Below are 21,505 nucleotides of genomic sequence, written 5' to 3'. Positions count from 1 at the left end.
AAAAAAAAAAAAAGAATTAAAATAATAAAAGTGCATAATATGAAGAATCTGCAGTAGAAAAATGAAGATACCTAGAAAGCACTCCTGAGAGAATAATGGGGAGGTGAGGAGAGGGAATGGAGTGAGAGAGTGATGACCAGGGGAAGATAAACAGCTTTGCTTATTAGATGCATCCGAGCATACAAGCAAGCATAGGCATAAATACACCCACCACCTGACAATAAGGGCAGTTAAGGTAACTGATAGACATGAGTATGAGATTTGCAGGTCTCAAAGCTTATGATTAAAAATTTATTTCAAGAGACTTCCTAGATGAACAACATAATTAAGATAGCACTGAGGATAAAGAGCTTCCCTACTCTGGAGTCTGGCTTCATAGCTCCTTTCTTATAATTAGGACAACCATACAGTATCATCTAAATTAGGAAACCTGTGAGAGCGGAAAGGCATGCTATGAATAATTAGGCTAGAACAGATATAAACTAGGACTTGTGCTATGCAAACTGCAATGTATGGTCACTCTATTTATAGCCCACTCATGGCCCACCTCTGGCCACTCTGATTCTTTCTCAAGGTTCAACAATAACCATTCAAAAGATACATTTACTTTCCTGCATACTTCTTTTTACCCAGAAGGAAACAAAAAGAATCACAGCACTAGCCAGTTTGATAATACCTACCTGTCAAAATCATCATCTAAAGTTTACCAATTATTTGATGAACATCATGCCATGCCATCATGAACATAACGGTAAGCCTTACCAAAAACAAAACTTGAGCTCACTGATTACGTATCAAACAAAAGAAAGTAAATCAAAAGACTCCACAAGTCAAAGCACACGTTTGTTTGAAATCCCTATACACAACTATTTCGGAACTAGGGTACTATGTCGGTAATAATTACGATAAGTCAGGAGTAAAATGGATCTTACCTTGGGAACTTTGGGAGGACTCTGTAGAAGAGGAACTACTATCTGTATAACTCTGTGGGTCTTCTTTTCCCTCTTGAATAGATGAATTACCAGCTTCTGCTACCCTAGATGCTTGCTGTAATGTTTCTGTGACCAGCTGCCTTGTTTGTTCACTAACAACTGTGGCTTGAAATGTCACTGGTTTGGGTTTAATAAGAACCTAGAAGAAAAGCAGAAATATACCCAGTTTAAATTTTAGAGCACTATTTAAAATGCTAAACTTCTAGTCATGAACTATTATTTTCCCGACATGGGAAACAGCATTCTGTACATTAATTATGCTTTGGGCACAGCACTGTTTATCAAAGACTAATTCCATCTATGAACAAATTACAGTCAAGCCACATACAACATTTTACTTATTTATTTATTTTTAAAATTTTTTTTCAACGTTTTTTATTTATGTTTGGGACAGAGAGAGACAGAGCACGAACGGGGGAGGGGCAGAGAGAGAGGGAGACACAGAATCGGAAACAGGCTCCAGGCTCTGAGCCGTCAGCCCAGAGCCCGACGCGGGGCTCGAACTCATGGGCCGTGAGATCGTGACCTGGCTGAAGTCGGACGCTCAACCGACTGCGCCACCCAGGCGCCCCTACATACAACATTTTAAATGGTACATGCCAGAATGCAACAGCCATAATTCTGACAAGAGGCTCTGTCCCTGTTTTTTCTTGTCTATAATGACTTCAGAAGTCATTTACAGTCTGTTGGCTATACACTAGAATGACAGCCAGCCACCCACCATGGATTTCAGAATGCCTAGATTCCCAATGGCACAATAACAGTCCAGAATTTCTTCCTTCTGAACATTTATTTTACTTTTTTGAGAGAAAGAGTGAGAGGCAGACAGACAGACAGCGCATGAGCAGGGCAGGGGCAGAGAGAGAGGGGGACAGAGGATCCGAAGCCCAATCATTTGGGCTCTGTACTGACAGCAGAGAGCCCGATGTGGGGCTCGAACCCATGAACCATAAAATCGTGACCTGAGCAGAAGTCGGGAACTTAACCAAGTGAGCCACTCAAGCACCCCCTGAATATTTATTAACATAATAAAAACAAAACCCTAGTTTGTTTAAACCACCATTCTTCAGGTTTCTTTTCATTAGCAACCAAATGAAATTCCTAATTGAGACACCTGTGCAAAGTAAATATGGTTGGGACATAAGTCATCTTTGAAGAAATCCCAGGAGAAACACTGACTTACACAACTATCATTAGAAGCAATACGGTACAACAGATCAACTCCTGGCAAAGGTCAAAACCATAGACACTAAAACAAATAAAATGGGAGAAAAATTTCAAACTGAACTATTCTACTTCAAAATTTGAACTCTAGGAGTTGACTTCAATTGGGTGCCTGGAATGAAAATGTTAACTCACCACAATTATTTTTATTCTCCATATGTAAGATTCTAAACCCTTCCGGACTCTTATTAAGTCACTCATTCAAGAATTCAAGAATGAAAACATGGATTATACTATGACTTAGATGATGGAGCAAATGAAAATTGTTACAGTTGAAACTTAAAGGCAATTTGGACTTATTTCTAATCACAAAACTTATTTGTTTAGATATGCAAACTATTTGACTATGATTCTGAGGGAATGCATTCTAAAAGCAAATTAATACCTTTTACAAAAATTCTAGGATACCATTTCTCAACCAAAGCTGACATTACTTCCTTTGATATTCTCACAAAATAAATAGTACCCTGGCAATGTAAGATTAAATCCTGAGCCTCAATTTTCTAGGCAAATTTCCAGAAAAATTCCCTTATCTTCTATTGCTTGACAATTGAGCAGTTCTCTAGCTTCTTCATTATTTAGGTTTCAAGTCAAATAAATTTTATGATAAAGTGCTTTCAAAGGCCATATTAGCTTATAAAAAATACTTTTCTTTGAGAGATTCCAAACAACTACCACTCTCTCTCAAACACCTACTTCTCAAATAACAATACCTTCAGCAAATTTTATTCTAAGGGAGTTTTTTTCTCCAATCTTTGCTTATGACATGGCACAAATATTTAGATACCCACCACCCCCCAAAAAGTACTGAAGAGAAAAACACACATTTTGAAAACAGACAATTACACAAGTTTGGTCATAACTTTTAACAATCTTATTTTTTTTAAAGATTACTGATCTTTTCATTCAAATTTCTAACATGGAATTTTATAAGTTTGAAATATACCAGAGCCAAGAAAATTCATCATATCTTACAGCATACCTGTGTTTTCCCTTGCTGCCCATAAACAATTTTTGTCGGGATGATTTTAGCTGCTGGTTGAACTGTGGAACCTATTCCTTTTGGCTGAGTTACAATCATTTTGGTGATGGGTCTTGTAGCAGTGATAATAGCTGGCTTTGCTCCTGTTGGTACCGTCTGAATAGTCTTTTCTCCCTAAATTAAAGTCAGTGAATATATGAGATTTCTATGTATTTCAATGATAAAAACTGTCCTTTTACTGAAAAATCGCAGAGAGGTTTTACCAGGATGATAGGAACAGGAATGTAAATTAAACAGCAAAGTACAATGTTTCCAGGTGATCACAAATCCTAGACTTAGTTGAGATGGTCCTAGAAGTCCTCTGCCCAATTTTCTGTCCAAAGAAGGCATTAATCGTTTCCTGATGAGTGAATTTTAAAAATTATCTCACACGGGAATACTTACTACACCATTCCATTCATAGAATACATACATTAGAGTAGTTAGGGAATTATAAAAGAATAATTATAGAGATTATAGGTCTCCCTCACCCCAACATTATCTTCATTTTCTAATTTACCCGAAATAAACACTCATGTAACAAAAAATTACTGTGCATTATACCAGTAGCTAAATGTACACATATAAATAAACTAAGCTCCCCAAATACAAAATTATAAGGCTAAATAGCAGAATGTCTATGTGTAAAAGCATGGGCAAGAGAGGAAATTAGCACATATTAACAATCTTTCTGAGGTTATATGGGAAAATTAAAAAAAACAACAGTGCATTTCCCACATTTTACTACTAGCATGTTACTAATATCACTTTAGTCTATTAACTAGGTAGCTTAAGCCCATTAACTTTTCACCATTTTTTGTACTTTTGTCTGCTTTATTCTTAAGTACCATCTTCTGGTCATTTATAGAATCAATACTTGAGCTTTCTTAAATTCAAAGACAGTGATTTTACTAAATTATTAAAATTTTACAAGTTAAAATCCATAAAACTGAAAGGAAAAATGTTCACCTTTTTAGTTTGTAACTTTCAGTCATCATTATCTAAATGTGTGGCCATCCAACTTAGTAGCCATAAAAACAAAGCACCCAGGTGAGCTGGCCAAAGGTAATCACTCAATTTAGAACTAAATATGATTATAAAAATCACAAGTTTAACTATCTGCTATAATAATCTAAGGAAAATATAAAGTGCCTGTCAATCATATTATTACTTATTTTAATACGCACACATCCTTCACAGCAGCTTCTTTGGGAGGAGCTCTAATTCATTTGCCAACAGCCACTAGTTTTCAAGTGGCTGTGCCTATCTATTAAACAGCTTGACGGGCTTGGTCCAACTATAATGACCCATTCAAAGCCTATCAAAACCAACTAGCAGGCTATTTTTAAAAAAAATCTCTTCTGATGTATGTGTGTGGACATGCCCAGGTGAGCAAGCTGCTGAGTAGAGGAGAATATACATATGTGTAGTCTTATGCTCTGATCTGCTTGTTTTACTATCATTTCCTGTGTCAAACTGTTGCTCTTAGATATTATGTGGCAGCTAGGATTCATACACAACTCTTCAATGTTTGTGACCACAGGACTTAGAGTACATGGCATCCCATCTTATATATCAAATTCTATGAAGTTGCCAAACAAACTATAAAAGGGTTCTGAAAATCTGAATTCTAATCCAGGCTTTACTATTGGCTTACCATGTGAACTCACACTAGGAACAATCTGTTTTCCAACATGATGGAACTATCTAATGCCAACAGTTTAAAGACTGTGATGCCTAGGAAACTACCAGAGATCTGCAATGAAGTACAACAGTCTTTTTTTCTAGCAAAGTAGGGACATTACCAAGCCTAAATAGTTAAGCACCACAAGTAATAACAATAAGAGAAAAACTATTTATTGGTGACGTCCTATGTGCCAGGCACTGTCCTAAGCACTTTCAAAACAGCTCCCAGTTACTGAACAAACTCACTGGTAAAGATCATAATCACCAATTTACCAATGAGGAAATTAAGGATGAGAGAAGTTGAATAAATTTGCCAAAAGTCAAACTACAATACAAGAGACAAAGCCCAGGTTTGTCTAACTCCAAACCTCTGCACAATTGCCTTCAGAACTATAATCTGTTATTTGCTATTTTTTTTAACTAGCTCAAAGAGGTAAAATGAAAGTAAAACCCTCTCAATTAATTTTCTTAATACTAAATATCTCACTTGGCCCATACTAGGCTTATGTCTACTGGCCAGAGGCAGGAGTAAAATTGTCCTCTAACAGAGGTCTCCCTGTAGTTAAGGCAGTGGAATCTTCCATTTGGACCAAGCTAAGCATCTAAATCATGGTCATAAGCAACCCAGTTATGAGCAACATGTTTTAGGAATTACTGTGAAAAATGGCATCAGTTAGTGGTGCTTTAACAGTTATTACATCACAGTAGTGGTAAATCAAGCATACAGGCCATTGTGGGGTTCTGAAGTCCTTAGGCAAATATTTGTATAGCTGGTTTTTAAAATCCTCAGTGGACTGCTGAGTCTGCAGTACAAGCTCTTACTTACTCCAGCATTTAGCAATGTTGTGACAACGTTTTTGCCCGGGAGGCCTTGAATGGTCGTTCCTTTTCCTGTAGTCTTTTGCACAACAATCACATTGGGCTTGGAAGTCATTGGGATTGTAGTGATTTTGGTAGTCGTTCCTTAGAGAAGGGGGGAGAAAAGGAGGCCTGAGTTAAGGACTAGTGATATTTGGTTATTTCTGTTTATGTTGTACACAATTAACACACGTAGTCCGTGTCATCCCGAGATGACATGAAGGCTGTCATGAGGATGAAAATGAAGGCTCGGAACAATAAGCACAAGTTGTCCTAAAATGAGAGAGTGTTAAGAATTGACTTTACAGCGGTCGTCTTTTTGGAATTTGAAAACCTACACACCAAAATCAGAATCTAAAAATATCACTATCATTTTCCCCATCAATATTCCTCCCTTAACTAGTTAACTGAAATCTAAATCTGTATTCTTTGACAAATACTTCCCCAAACCCAGTATTATATCTATTTTTGACTGGTGTGATGGGAAAACTCTTCTAAAAGAATATCAAGAGAGAGGTAAATACTTATCAAAATACTTATCAAAATTCGCATAACATTAGACTCTTGAGAAAATTTATGAGAATAAGCCATTTATATTTGTGTGATCAAAAAAAAATAAACACTCAAAGACCAAGTCACAGATTAAACATGTCCTCTTGTTATCTGCAGCACTCTGAAGAGTCTGAGGATGATATCCCAATGTGTATATTTATACAAAAAAATTTATATTTTCAACAATTAAGATCTATTTCATAGACCTATATCTACTGAGCCAAACATATTATCATGCCCTCTTCCCCACATCCTTCCACAATCTGCTTCTCTTATACTTATCAAATTTGTACCCTATATTCTTCTGACTGGCATGGCTGGAAATCCTGGTACAAATCTTGCCTTGTCTTCCCTATATCACCCAAGAAAACAAAAGCCCCTTGCGCTCCACACTCTATCTTTTTGTATCACTAATTCCTCAGTGCTTAGCACATACTGTATGGCAATTACTCAGTAATAGTTGTTCAGTCGAGTATGTGAATGAACTCAATCTGTCACCAACACATGTCTTCTTTCAAAATGTTATTGATGTTGACTCAATAGACCCTCATCTCTTTTAGTTTCCCATATTTTCTCCCTATTGCAAGTTTCATACAAATAGATCTGAAGCTCCTGTTATATCAAACATCCTGAAAAAAATTTTTTTGTCATGTCAAGAACCCAATACATTGGTCAAATTGGTCAAAAACCTTCCTAGGGCAACTGGCTGGCTCAGCCGGCAGAGCAGGTGACTCTTGATCTCGGGGGTGTAAATTTAAGCTCCACGCTGGGTATAGAGATTACTCAAAAAATCGAAAAGCAAAAAGCCTTCCTAATCCCTATTTTATCTAGTTCTAACTTTCCCTCTTAGGTTTCAAAATCCTGTATGAACTGACCCTTAATCTAAAAATTTGATCTTATTTGTTCCAACTCTTACCCTACAATACATGCCACACACTAGTCTAACAAGTAACTTCTTCACTATGGCTTCCTATTATCTGTCACACAGAGCCCAAATTCCTCTTAGGTTTCCAGGTTCTGTCGGACTTTAATTTGCAGGATTATCCAATATATACCTCTCCTTCAGTATGTTGGTTTCCACATTGGTCCTTGAGCGTATGAGTCGCAATGCTACCTCTGTGCCTGTGATTTCCTCTGCCCATGAAAACAGGCAAGTCACATTGTTCTTCTATAGGCTTGCACATCATTTATCAAATGACTAAGCACATAACAGGTACTCATTAAAAACATGACTGATTAATATGTTCCCAAGAAGAAAAGTTAAACAAAATTTTATTCTTTTCTACTGGAAAAATTTAGCATTCCTTACTAGAGTTTTAGTAATGAGACTGCACCAAGAATAAGAATATTCTAGTCAATTTTTGGCAATTTTATTACTTCATATATCATTTTAATATATTTGCCATCATCTGATGTCTTGTCAGACCAAGGCAACACAGTCAGGTTACATAAAAACGCACTTTTATTCACACACTAGCTTCACAAATGTTTTTCCCTGTATCTGTAGATTCTGAACAGTAAGCTGTTAAGAGCCACAGAAACCACACTGCCCATTATTCACATCTATCAACTTCAACTCTTAATTAACTCCAATCCCTCATACATGATTGATTGTGATGACTCCTTCAATAATACAGTCTCATTAAATACTTGGTTAATAAGGGGTGCCTGGGTGGCTCAGTCAGTTAAGCATCTGACTTCGGCTCAGGCCATGATTTCACATTTTGTGGTTTCGAGCCCCTCTGTGCTGACAGCTCAGAGCCTGGAGCCTGCTTCAGATTCCATGTCTCCCTCTCTGTCCCTCCCCTGCTTGCACTCTGTCTTTCTTTCTCTCTCAAAACTAAATAAAGATTAAAAAAAAAAAAATATATATATATATATATATATATATTTGGTTAATAAAAGAAAGGGTTTTTAGAAAGTAAGCATTAAAAACTATCTCAAGAAGTGCCCCTGGGTGGCTCAGTTGGTTAAGCATCCAACTTCAGCTTAGGTCATGATCTCTCAGTTCCCAGGTTTGAGCCTTGCATCAAGATCTGTGCTGACAGCTCAGAGCCTGGAGCCTGCTTCAGATTCTATGTCTCCCTCTCTCTCTCCACCCCGCCTCCACTCATGCTCTGTCTCTGTCTCTCTCAAAAATAAATAAGCTTGGAAAAAAAAAAAAGCTATCTCAAGGAAATGTTAGCCAAGCTTTAACCAAAGTACAAGGACCACTTTTTTGGCAAAACTTGCTTAACAAGTGAATTACATTTGTATCTAAGTCACCATCTAATCCTTTCCATTGCAGGGATCTATCAATTTATGAGACAGTTGCAAACCAAGTTTACCAGCTTTAACAAAATGAGGGGGGAGGATGTTAGAAAACAGAAGAAAAAGGCATAACATAAGGAAAAGCAAATACAGTGTCATTTTAAAATGGAAAAGTTTGTAACTAGAATTATCAAGTTATAAAAATCTAAAGTTCCAGTGAGCATATTTCTATATTTCAATTGATAACTATGTTATAGTTATTCATTTTTTTAAAAAGGTCTTCCTCTACACTTTCACAGTAGTCCAACTACAGTTCTCACATCACAACAGAATGTATAAAAATTCATTTGTTTAGCATTCCATCTCATGTGCATCCCCTATGTATCACAGCACCCGGCCCAGAATTTGGCTCATAGACTATCAGAGAACCCACTGTCTATACAGTCTCCACTTATAAAGACTTAAGATACAATGGGTGCAAATTACTCTTAAGTCACATTTAGATCATGGACTATGATACTGGATGCGTTCCAGGGATTTCTACTTAAAAATACAATTCCTGTAAAAATGTGAGCAGTATGGTAGGATCGCTTAAAGAAACTAATTTAATGGCCCAGATTTTACTATTCAGAGATTTTTTTACATCACCCTGACAATTTGGTCTCCTGGGTAATGGTTTATGTTGCTTTGCTCAAAGAATGAGCAAATGAACGAACAAATGCAAAAGATATATAAACACTAGCTCCTTGCCTGAACATTGTACTAAAGATCAAAAGAAGAATAAAAATCAAGTCTTGCCATTGCCAAAGGTTCTCATAATGTCCTTAGAGTCAAGGACTCAATGTCCTAATGAGTTCATCTCCAAAGGATCCAATCTTCTACATAAAATAGGCATGGTTCCTTTACCAACCAACCCTCAACAAAACTCACAAAAAAACTTACGTATCTGAAAAGCCTATCTATATTTACACATAAGTATCTGACGTGAAGGAGTTAAATAACTGAAAAAAATAGTTCATATCTTCCATTTAATTGCTTATTCTGATGAAAAGAAAAACTTGACCTTTCTAGAAAGCACTCTGGAAGCATGACCTTGCTTTCCAGAGGAAAGGAAGTAAGGACTTCACATAATAATTTATGTATAATGATGCTCATCGCAGGATTATTTATAATGACAAAAAAATTAGAAGCAATCTAAAACATTCAACAATGAGAAAATGGCTAAATATGGTGCATCAGATAAGGAAACCCTGTGCAGCCATTAAGTGGGGGCAGAGGAGGTGTCAAGATCCATTTAAAAGAATAGGAAAATAATCCTATCCCATGAAAAAAAGGCAAAAGCTGATTATATTAGATCTCAATATAATTTTAAAAACATATATATGACATATATACACACATTTATAACCAAAATAAATGAATAGAAAAAGGAATGAACAGAAATATATACACTTATATTTTAACATATTTCTCTGGATGGTAAAAATTGTGGGTTTTTAATTTTCTTTGTATCTTTCTGTATTTTCCAATTACCCACAATGAGAGGAAAGTATCATTTTTTCTTTTTAAAGCCTTCTATTCTTACAGGTAGATGTCTGGGTATATTTTAAGAAAACCATTTCATTTTTGTTCAGGGGGTAGGGGAGTGGGGTAGGCATAGATTCTAGAATCCAGCCTTTAATTATGAATCATCTAAACTCATCCAACTAGGTTTACCAGCTTACTAAGAATAGACAAGCAGGGACTGAAAACTACTATGAACTAACCTGTAATCCCACAATCATGGAATAACAAAATATTATAAAATAAGAGAACTATCTTTATAAAGAATATTGCTATGTAACATAAGGATCAGTTTAGAGCAGTCAGAAATGAGAAATTCCTTAAAATAAAAGGGTCAAACAGTGAAGCAGAGACAGACACAAAACAAGCTCGATGCAATGAACAGCACTGTTTGAACTGTGTGCCAAGTATATCTTATGGTGCAGAAAAGTTTAAGAACTCTTCTCATGTATACCCAATGTACTTGAAATACCAACTAACCAGGAGGTGCTTAATATTTACATGCAAATGTGGATAAAATGTATACATGTACAGGGTATACATCTCACCACCTCTCTAGGAAAATGTGCTTTCTTGTGCTGCTCTAACCTGGTACAAAAGCCGCTAAATCCTAAAGAAGGTCTGAAAACAGCAGCCTCATGATATCTAGACATTCCTTCAAGCTGTAAGGTTATTATGAATTCATATATGAGTAAAGAAAAACCATTACAGTCATAAAAAGTTACACACCAATGAAAAATGATCACTTTTTGAAAAATGTTTTAGAGAATGTGCTCTATACCATTTAAGATACTGTCATAATAAATCATAATTTGAATTTTCACTGTATTATTTAAAAAATCCTCTTAAAGCTAGAGTATGATTCTTTCCCTACTGGTTTCACCCTCCTCAGTTTGGCAAACGTTGGATTTTCTCACTTACGCTAAAAAATAGAGCCAAAATTAGCAGCTTTAAATATAGTGCGTTACGCCAATACCATGCCCTGCTTTGTTTTTGTGGCTTTTTTTCTTTTCTTTTTTTCACTCCCTCAATTATCAGCAATATCATATACTGCCAGGAACATCAATCCCTTCACTTTAAACTGTTAGAACAACTCACCTGGGGCATACAAAATATGGCTAGTCTACAAAAATGGCAGACAAAGTCCACAGGGCTTACTTGATGAGAGATTATTTACATCATTTTAATTAAAAAATAATAATGAAAACAGATGCTATGTTAACATTCTACTTCAGAGTCTACAACCCAAATACTCCAGGAATTAATGAGCTGATAAAAACCAGGTAAGGTTTCTGAATACTAATAAATATTAGCTTTCACTATCTGGGTAAATTGTTTTTTAAAAGTGAACTATTAATATAATGGTGAAAAGAAAAGCATTGAAATATTTTTTTTTTAATAAGCTAAAGTGACATTAGTAATTGAAATGATGAGATATGGTTCCCTCAAACATATTTAGATGAATAAACCCTAGTTCTTTCGTCCACTATGTAGCTTGTGTGGTCTTGAAGAGGTCAATTTCCTCTCTCTAAACTTAAAATCTGTCTGTATCTGTAAAGTGCAGGTGAAACCAACTTTTCGGATTTATCAGTTTGGAAAGGAGTGACAAATGGGAGAACACTTTGTAAATGAAAAATCACTATGCAAATGCAAATCATAGTATTTCTATTCTGATTGAAAAAAATTAAATGTTCTTTCTGTTTTAAAACTATCAAAAGCTTAATGTATGAAGATTTAATATTAGAAATAAAAACTATACTTAAACACTAAACATCACGACTAAAAACACAGCTCCAGATTTCTAAGCAGAAAACTGAGATCAGACAGAATCCTTGAACAGTGAAATATGGTTTTTCCTCTTACTGTTACCTATACCTTCAACATATTTCAGATATACCTACCAGAAACTATATTACTGCTAATTATCTTGCCCCCCAAGGTAGCTAATGATTTGGGTACTACTGTAATGATGCTACCACTGGTAGTTTTCACATAGGTTGCAGCTCCTGGGGTTGCAGCCATCCGACCTATGGATGGGCTCACTGTTGGCCGGGTATAGGTTGCCTGTGTGCCTATAAAAAGGGAAAAGCCAAAAGAAAAACTTGTCATTACTTATAGAAGAATGACAATTTACACAGTTTAACTATAATTCAATGTAATCTATATAGCTTTAACTTGAAAATGGAATTTCAAGGTGTCAAGACATTAAGTAACAATTTATAGCCAATTTTCAATGCACATAGCAGGAACTACAGCCAAGTCAATTTGAATTAACTTTACACATAAAATTTTGTGATGTGTCGCATCAAATTACTAACCCCAAGAAAAAATATAACTAACTCTATTCCTTTCTTCCACTACCCTTCTTCCACTAGTTTTATGCCAAAAGAAACTTAAATTTAATCATCTTTCCTGCCAGAGCGTTTTAGATATTTCTGTTATAGATTTTAAGGTCTCTGCATCTGTTTCATACTGTCTCAGTGCCAAACCCAATGTCAGCACTCAGCAAATAAGGCAGTATTGTTTGCTTAAAATTTTATAAACTTTTACTATTTTGTACTCTGCTACTCTCTAAATATATTTCCATCTTTTAAAGACTTATTCCATCATTTTACTAGAGATTAAAGTTCAAGCTGCCAAGAGTTGCCAGGAATATTTCTTTTAGTCTAAAAAGTTCACTATTTACATATTTCCTCAACTCTAACTGACCCATTGGAGTATTTTTCTTCATGTCTCTCAAAGGATTTTATACTCTTTCCCACTATTCCAAGGACATTTTTCTTTTCTCAAACAGGAATTAAAAACTAACCAGATGAGCCCATTGTAGTTTCCTACAAATACAGTAACTCAGAACTACTATTCCTAAGCAAAGAACGACTAGTCTGGGGGAGAATGAAGATGACTGAGATTAACATCCTCAACAGAAAAAAAAGTTTCATAATAATGGTCATTGTGATAACCATTCTCAACAAACCCCACCCCACAAAAATGCTTTTTAGCAAGACATTTAAAAATTTTTAAATACAATCACTACCCAAAAAAGGCGGAGGGGAAGAATGTTAGGTAGAATTAGTTTAAATTCCTTATAAACATACATCTGCATCCAAAAAAAAATCTAGTGCAAAGTAAACATGCTACAAATGTAAGGTGAATCAGTTGAATTATAATAACAAAAAATTTTCCATTTAAGCTTTTGCTCTAAAAATAGGAATACTTTTTCTAATGTAGATACAAAGGCACAGACAGACACATTATTATTTTTCACTACCTTTCGCTAATGGAAAGAATCATACATATATAACACTACTATCTTTATACCAAATGGGAAAAAGGTTTGGGGGAAGTATGATAAATGTAATGCAAGAATAGTGTTTTTTAAGCCAAGGCTTTGTAGAGACAGCAATTAGAATCGTTGTTGGGATGAGGGGGGAGTGGGTGGAGGGGAGATGGAGAGTTACTGTTTAATGGGTAGTTTCAGTTTGGGAAAATGAAAAGGTTCTGGAGCCAGATGGGGAGGATGGTTACAAAATAATATGAATGCAATGAATGCCAATGAACCATTCATTTAAAATGGTAAATCTCATGCATGTTCTCTATATACCACAATTTAAAAAAAAAAAAAAAAAAAAAAGCACATCTGAGAGTCAAACAGATCTGACTGAGTTCAAACCCCAGATCTGCCTTTTATTGGCTGTGTGACTTTGGGCAAGTTTCTTAACATAAGTCTGTTTTGCTGCTAAAAGTGGAGATATTATCTAAGGGAAATGAAGTGTAATGTCTATACAAACCTTTACATCCTGGCCCATAAATGGTATCTTTATAAACTTGAGACAGATACCATTTTACACTCTTTAGATTCTATCATCTAAATATTGGCTCTTCTCAAAAAAATCTGGTAAGACTTACACAAATTTAAAATAACAGTAATGACTAATTCTAATGTAAATTAATAGTAATTACTATTGAGCACTCTGCTGGGGACTTTACATACCTGATTTCCTCTCATTCTTATAATAACCTATGGTACAGGTATTGTTGTCCCATTTAAATAGACCACGGAAAAGATTACAGGGATTAGTAACCTGCTCAAGAACACAAAGGATGGTACTATCTAAAATGTCCTACACTGTCACTTCCTTGGGCATAGCCTGGTTGCTCCCATATCTCAGCAACATGGCATCTTGTGCTTCTCTCAGTCTGAGCAATGTTTACTACATGGCAATGTAATAGACTCTCAACTTCTTAAGAGTAAGTGAGATCCTTGTGGGCTAGGAGACTGTGTTTCCATTCCCTCAACAAATCCTGACTAAACACATACTCCAAGACCAGCTCTCTCTATATACGGTGAATAAAACAGAGATGGTCCCTTATCATGGATCTTATGGTCTAATTAAGTAAACAAATCAACAAACAAGTAGTGAAGTACTTAGAAACTGTAGTATGTGCTATAAAGGAAAAGAACAGAGGACCATGACAATAATAAGAGAGAGCTAATTTTCATTGGGGGGAAAAGGGGAGTCAAGAAAAGCTCTTAAAGAATGGTCTCATTATCTCTATATCCCCAGTGTAGCACATTGTTGCTACAAAGAAATTACTCAATGAACATATGATGAATGAATGGACTAATGCTCAAGCAAACTTACCAGTAGGAGTGGTTACCAGCTTAGTTGTCATAATTGCACCATTACTGCTAACCACCATAATAGGGGAATTGCTACTGGTGGGCAGAGTTGCTGTCACTGGCTTAGGTAAGATTTTACTTGGCTGAACTTGTTGTGTGATGATTTTAACACCTTTGAAAGAAGAAAGGGAAATCTCAGTACAATTATTTTCGAAAAGATATTCCTTATACCAACCCAAGAGGGCAGCAGTTACACACAGTCACTCAGTCTTGCCGAAAGAGAAGCTTTTTCCATAATGATGAAACTCTCAATTTGTATTCCTCAAATTCCCATCTTTCCTAATTTCTCATTCAAGAATATAATTAAGGTATTATAGAAGCTATTAACAACTTCTTTAAAAAAAAAAAGATTTTTCCTTTTGTCTATGATTATGTCATATAAAGAGCTTTCAAACCCAATTAGTGTAGTGATGTGGATTTTTTTACATTTTTCAAAATTGTTATTTAAATGTTATAATTGTTACATTCACTTTCCAAATGTAAAATACCCATTGAAAAGAAATCTTTCAAAAACAATAAAATAAAAAATAAAATGAATCTCTCATGCAAAGTACAAATTTAAGTACAAATAACTGAGGAAATTCTGGTAACACTTTTCCCCTGCTAAACTTCATTGAAATAATCTACATAACAGTGTATTGCACTGGCAAATAAAAATTATATTACTTTATGGATGGTGATTGAGACATTAGAAAGCAAACAAATCTGTTCATTTAACAACCTTAAATAATTTTAAATTTCTTGTAGTCAATTAAGAAGTTAAAATTATGACACCTAGGAATAACTGGGGGCAAATTATTTAGTCTCTGTAACTCAATTTTTTCATCTATAAAGACAATATCAGTATATAAATCAAAATTATAAAGTGCCTAATACATAGCAAGAATTCAATAAACTATTATTATTGTAGAGATAAAGAAACTATTATTTATTATAATAAATTATAACCAGTGAAGTTGCATGGAAAAAATTTTTTATAGTATTACCCTATAAGTGAATTACAATAATGCTTAGGACACATAAAAAGAAGCCCCCCAAAATAACAGAAAAAACACAATGGAATCATTAGAGATTACATGGCTTAGTCCTATGTAAATAAGTTGAAAATTTAGATCAAACAGATAATTTTCTAGAAAAATATTATTTATCAAAATGGACCTCAGAAAAGACAAGTATCTAAACAGACAAATTTCCTTAAAATAAATTTTTAGGAACTCCTTCTCCTTCACCACTAAATAGCAGGAGGCCCAGACAATTTCACAAGACAATTCTACAGTCCTGTAAAAAGAAGGTAATTACAATGTATTTAAAACCATTCCTCTTCAAAGTTCTCATCCTCAGGAAAAAAAAAAAAAAATTAGGTGTTAACTCAATTTGTTGGGATAATATTTTATAATATATACATATATCAAATCATTACATTGTACACCTAAAACTAGATTATCTCTGCTAATCTGCTCACCTAATGGAACCAGTAAAATGATAACCAATGAAAAGCTCTGGAAACAGTCCCAAGGACAAAAGAAGAAACATCTATTCAACATGTAGAAAAATTCAGTAAGAAAGGAGAGATCTGTGGTTCTTAAACCAAGATCTGTTCCTTGTTACCCACTATGAGTGAGGCAAAGACTCCTCTCCAGAGGAGAGAACTTGACTTGCCTTGACTGCAGAACACAAAGTTTCCTTTCACTGAAGCTCCCTGTTGGAGGGCTTTCTTCTGAGGAGCAGCAGGACTTCAGCTTACCTCATCCTGGCCCCAGGTACATATTGCTAAGTCCCAGGCAAGTGATGTCAAGAGATGGGCGTTCCCTTCTTCTGACAATCCCCCAATTTGTGGAACAAAGGCTATACCTTGGACACAATGCCACTGAGAAAACTGGAGTCCTGATCACAATTGCCCTGCCTTGTGAGGTGGTGGTTCCACCAGCAGGAGAAGCAAGCCAAGAGGATAACAGGCTCCTGCCCAGCCTCCCACTCTTGCCTTCATTGAGTGCTCAGCTTCTAGAGCAGGGGTGTCATTCAGAGAGAGGCTTGCCATTGACCTTATTACCCCCAGAGCTCCAGAGCTATCTGAGGGTAGAAACAGGTAATTAACAGTTTGTAATCTCTTCCCAAAGGAACTGATTTCATTTGCAATACAGCATGGAGAAGTTCAAGCTCTCGAGAACTGTGGAGGATGTGATGAAAGGCAACTGGAAGAAGATTTCTGGATTTAATAAAAATACAACCTAGATAATAGGCCAGACAGCTTACAGGAGAGAACTGAGACATAAATAAGCTGAGAGGAACCCTCCTATGGTCAGAACAAATACTAAAAGTAGACCCTCGGAACTATTCCTTCAAAGAAGCCACAATCAGGAGTGCCTGGGTGGCTCAGTTGGTTGAGCGGCTAACTCTTGATTTCAGCTCAGGTCATGATCTCACGATTCATGAGATCAAGCCCCTCACTGGTCTCTGTGCTGAGCATGGATTCTGTTTGGGATTCTCTCCCTCTCTCCCTCTCTCTCAATCCCCCCGCCCGCCGCCTTGTGCACTTTCTCTCTCTCCCTCAAAATAAACATTAAACAACAAAAAAACAAACAAGAATCCAATAATCAGCAAAGCTATCTTTCAGAAATGCAGTCAAAATAAAGTCTTTACCAGATAAACAAAAATGGAGAGAATCTGTTGCCAGCAACAGTGTGTTGCCTTACAACAGATTCTAAAGGAAGTTCCTTATAAAAAGGAGGAAAAAGAAACAAAACAATGATGTCCACTCTTGAAAGCTATTTTACTAGAGGCTCTAATGAGGGAAATTAAGAAGAAAAAGAAATACAAGGCATCCAGACTGTAACAGCAGCAATCATCTCTATGTAGATGACATGATCGTTTATATAGCAAATCCTAAGAAATTTACCTACAACTATTAGAACTAAATAATGAGTTCAGCAAAGGTGCAGGATATCAAATCAACAGAAAAATCAGTTGCATTTTTTTTTTTTAATTTTCAACGTTTATTTATTTTTGTGACAGAGAGAGACAGAGCATGAACGGGGGAGGGGCAGAGAGAGAGGGAGACACAGAATCGGAAACAGGCTCCAGGCTCTGAGCCATCAGCCCAGAGCCTGACGCGGGGCTCGAACACCCGGACTGCGAGATTGTGACCTGGCTGAAGTCGGACGCTCAACCGACTGCGCCACCCAGGCGCCCCTAGTTGCATTTATATAAATTACCAATGAACAATCCAAAAAATGAAGTTAACAATTCCATTTACAATAGCTTAAAAAAAATGCTTAGGAATAATTTTAACAAAAGAAGTGCCAAGTTTATACTCTAAAAACCACACAACATTGTTGAAATAAAGACAGTCTAAATAAATGGGAAAACATCTCGTGTCCGTGGATCAAAAGATTTAACACATCATTAAGATGGTAATACTCTTAAACTGACCTATACATTCAATGCAATCCCTATCAGAATCTCATTGGACTTCTTTATAGAAACTGATAAGGTGAATTCCAAAATTCACGTGGAATTATAAGGGACCCAAATAGTCAAAACAATCTTTAAAAAATAGAACAAAATAATAGTAATGACACTTCCTGGTTTCAAAACTTATTACAAATCAATAGTAACCAAAACTGTGACTGGCATATGCAAAGACATACAAATTAATGGAACAGAATTGAAAGTACAGAAAAAACCTACACAGTGGTCAACTGATTTTCAAATGGGTGCCAGAACCATTCAATGGGGGCGGGAAATGGTCTTTTCAACAAATGGTACTGGAACAAATGGATAGCCATATGCTAAAGAATGAAAATGGGAGGCTTACATCATAACAAAATTGACTCAAAATGGATCAAAGACCTAAAGTTAAGAGGTTAAACTATCAAACACTTAGAAAAAGATACAGAGATAAATCTTTATGATCAAAGGTTTGGTAAAAGATTCTTAAATACGACACCAAAAGCCCAAACAACATTAAAAATAAAGTGGACCTCACCAAAACTAAAAACTCGTGCTTCAGGGACCCCTGAGTGGCTCAGTTGGTTAAGCGTCCAACTTCAGCTCAGGTCATGATCTCACAGCTCCTGAGTTGGAACCCTGTGTCACGCTCTGTGCTGACAGCTCAGAGCCTGGAGCCTGCTTCAGATTCTGTGTCTTCCTCTCTCTCTGACCCTCTCCCACTCATGCTCTGTCTCTCTCAAAAATAAACATTTAAAAAAATTTTTTGTAAATACTTAAAAAAAGGAGTGCCTGGGTGGCTCAGTCGGTTGGGCGTCCAACTTTGGCTCAGGTTATGATCTCGCAGTCTGTGAGTTTGAGCCCCGCGTCGGGCTCTGTGCTGACAGCTGACAGCTTAGAGCCTGGAGCCTGCTTCAGATTCTGTGTCCGTCTCTCTCTGCCCCTCCCCCGCTCTCACTGTGTGTCTCTCTCTCAAAAATAAAAACATAAAAAGAAAAATTTTAAATACTTAAAGAACTTGTACTTCATAGGGCAATCATCAAGAAAGTGAAAAGACAACAAAAAACAATGGCAGGAAATATTTGCAAATCATATATATAACAAGGGTTTAATATCTAATATATGTAAACTGAAAAAAAACTCTTTACAACTCAATGATAAAAAGACAAATACCTCAATTTAAAAGTGGGTAAAGAGGGGCACCTGGATGGCTCTGCTGGTTGAGTGTCTGACTCTTGATTTCAGCTCAGGTCATGATCTCAAGGTTTGTGGGATGAAGCCCTCTGTCAGGCTCTGTGCTGACAATGTGGAGCCTGGCTGGGATTTTCTCTCTCGCTCTCTCTTACCCATCCCTGACATGCGCACACACGTGTTTTCTCTCTCTCTCAAAATACATAAACATTAAAAAAAAAAGGGGGGGGCAAAGGATGTAAATCTTTCTTTCTTTCTTTCCTCCCTCCCTTCCATTTTCTTTCTTTTTTCTTTCTTTCTTTCCTTCCTTCCTTCAAGGAGGATAAAGGGCCAATATGCACAGGAAAAGATGCTTGACATTATTAGTCATCAAAGAAATGCGAATGAAAACCACAATGAAATACCACTTCACACAAATTAAGAGGGCTAGAATCTTAAAGTCAGAGAATAACAAGTATTGGAAAAGATGCAGAGAAATTGAAACCCTCATACACTAATGGTGGAAATGTAATGGTGTAGTCATTTTGGGAAACAGTCTGTAGCTTCTCAAACAATTATACATAGAGTTACCATACAACCGGGCAATCCCTCTCCAAGGTATATACACAAGAGAATTGAATACCTAAAAACTTATACACGAATGTTTTCCACAGAATTATTCTTAACAGCCAACAGGCGGAAAAAATCCAAATGTATATCGATGGACAAATGGATAAACAAAACGGGAAATATTATTTGGCCATAAAAAGGAATGAAGTACTAATACATGTGTGAATCTTGAAAACATTGTTAAGTGAAAGAAACCAGTCACACGAGGCCACATATTATAGGAGACCATTTATATGAAAATCTAGAATACAGAAATCTAGAGATAGTGGATTAGTGGTTGTTTAGAGCTGGAGAGGTTGCCTTAGGGAGTAATGAATGATAGCTAAAGGTTACAGAGTTTCTTTTCGAAGTGATGAAACTGTTCTAAAATCAACTGTAGTGATGGTCACACATATCTTTGACTATACTAAAATACCTTACTCTGAATGGGTTATTTCAATGGTATGTGAATTATATCTCAATAAAGCTGCTTTTAAAAATTCCAGAGTATTTTTAAAAAGGAAAACATTATCATTCTTTCTTGAAAACACACATAACATTAAACTAAAGCCTAATAAAGACTGAACGCAAAAATAAAACTACAGACCAACTTCCCAAGACTACCAATACATTGTATTACTAATACCTCATACTAGGATAAATTCCAAAATATTTAAATATGAAAAATGTGACCTGTGACTAAAAATCTAGAAGCGGTAAAGATTACACAGATAAATTCAACTATATAGAAACAAAAAAGATCTACACAGATGTCCCCACAAATAAAGTCAACAGACAGACAAACTTGGAAGAAAATCTCTGTAAGTCATGAAACACACAAAAGTCTTGCTAATTACCCTAATAAAATTCCCAGAAATTGATGAGAAAAATACCACAGTAGTGGTATGAATGAATGAATACAGACTGTACACAAAAACATATAAATAGTTGAAACATACAGTTGTTCAAATTCATGCTCGATATGAGAAATGAAAATAAAACAACACTGAGAAGATGAAATACTTAAGTATAAAACAAAACACGTACAAAATTTGTACTGTACTGTAAAACACTGATGAAAGAAGTGAAAGAAGACCTAAAGAAATGGAGAGACACACTGTTCATGAACTGGACAACTCAACACGATTTCAATTCTTCCCAAACTGATCTACAGGTTTAATGGAATTTCTAGGAAAATCCCAGTAAGGTTTTAGTACACACGGGAACATTTAATCTTAAATTTATATAGAAAGGCAATAAAACTAGCATAGCTAGAATAATTTTGAAATAGAAAGATGAAGTGGAAGAAATCACTCTTTATACGTTACAGCTTACTATATAGCTATAGTAAGAGAGATAAACACAAAGATCAATGGAACAAATGGAGTACCTAGAAATAAACCTACACATATGCCAAACTGATTTCTAACAAAGATGCTTTGCAAAACAAGA

At 35.8% G+C, this 21,505-nt stretch overlaps 1 protein-coding gene across 13 annotated transcripts in view; it reads right to left on the bottom strand.

Annotated features, from left to right (window-relative positions):
- The window catches only part of EMSY (EMSY transcriptional repressor, BRCA2 interacting), an 88,773-nt gene that overhangs the window by 21,367 nt on the left and 45,901 nt on the right, over nt 1-21,505 (bottom strand). For all 13 annotated transcript variants that reach the window (XM_040489418.1, XM_040489409.1, XM_040489411.1 and 10 more), the window contains 5 exons: nt 14,790-14,939; nt 12,048-12,218; nt 5,750-5,886; nt 3,199-3,372; nt 933-1,131 (listed from right to left, as the gene is read on the bottom strand). In XM_040489418.1, coding sequence (XP_040345352.1) covers nt 933-1,131; nt 3,199-3,372; nt 5,750-5,886; nt 12,048-12,218; nt 14,790-14,939 — 831 coding nt within the window. The remainder of the gene's footprint in view (nt 1-932; nt 1,132-3,198; nt 3,373-5,749; nt 5,887-12,047; nt 12,219-14,789; nt 14,940-21,505) is intronic.

The sequence above is a fragment of the Herpailurus yagouaroundi genome, unplaced genomic scaffold (genome assembly GCF_014898765.1).
Source record: "Herpailurus yagouaroundi ecotype Mexico unplaced genomic scaffold, PumYag 180, whole genome shotgun sequence".
NCBI lineage: Eukaryota > Metazoa > Chordata > Mammalia > Carnivora > Felidae > Herpailurus > Herpailurus yagouaroundi.
The sequence above is the reverse complement of the archived record's forward strand: the minus strand, read 5'-3'. Positions and strand labels throughout refer to the sequence as shown.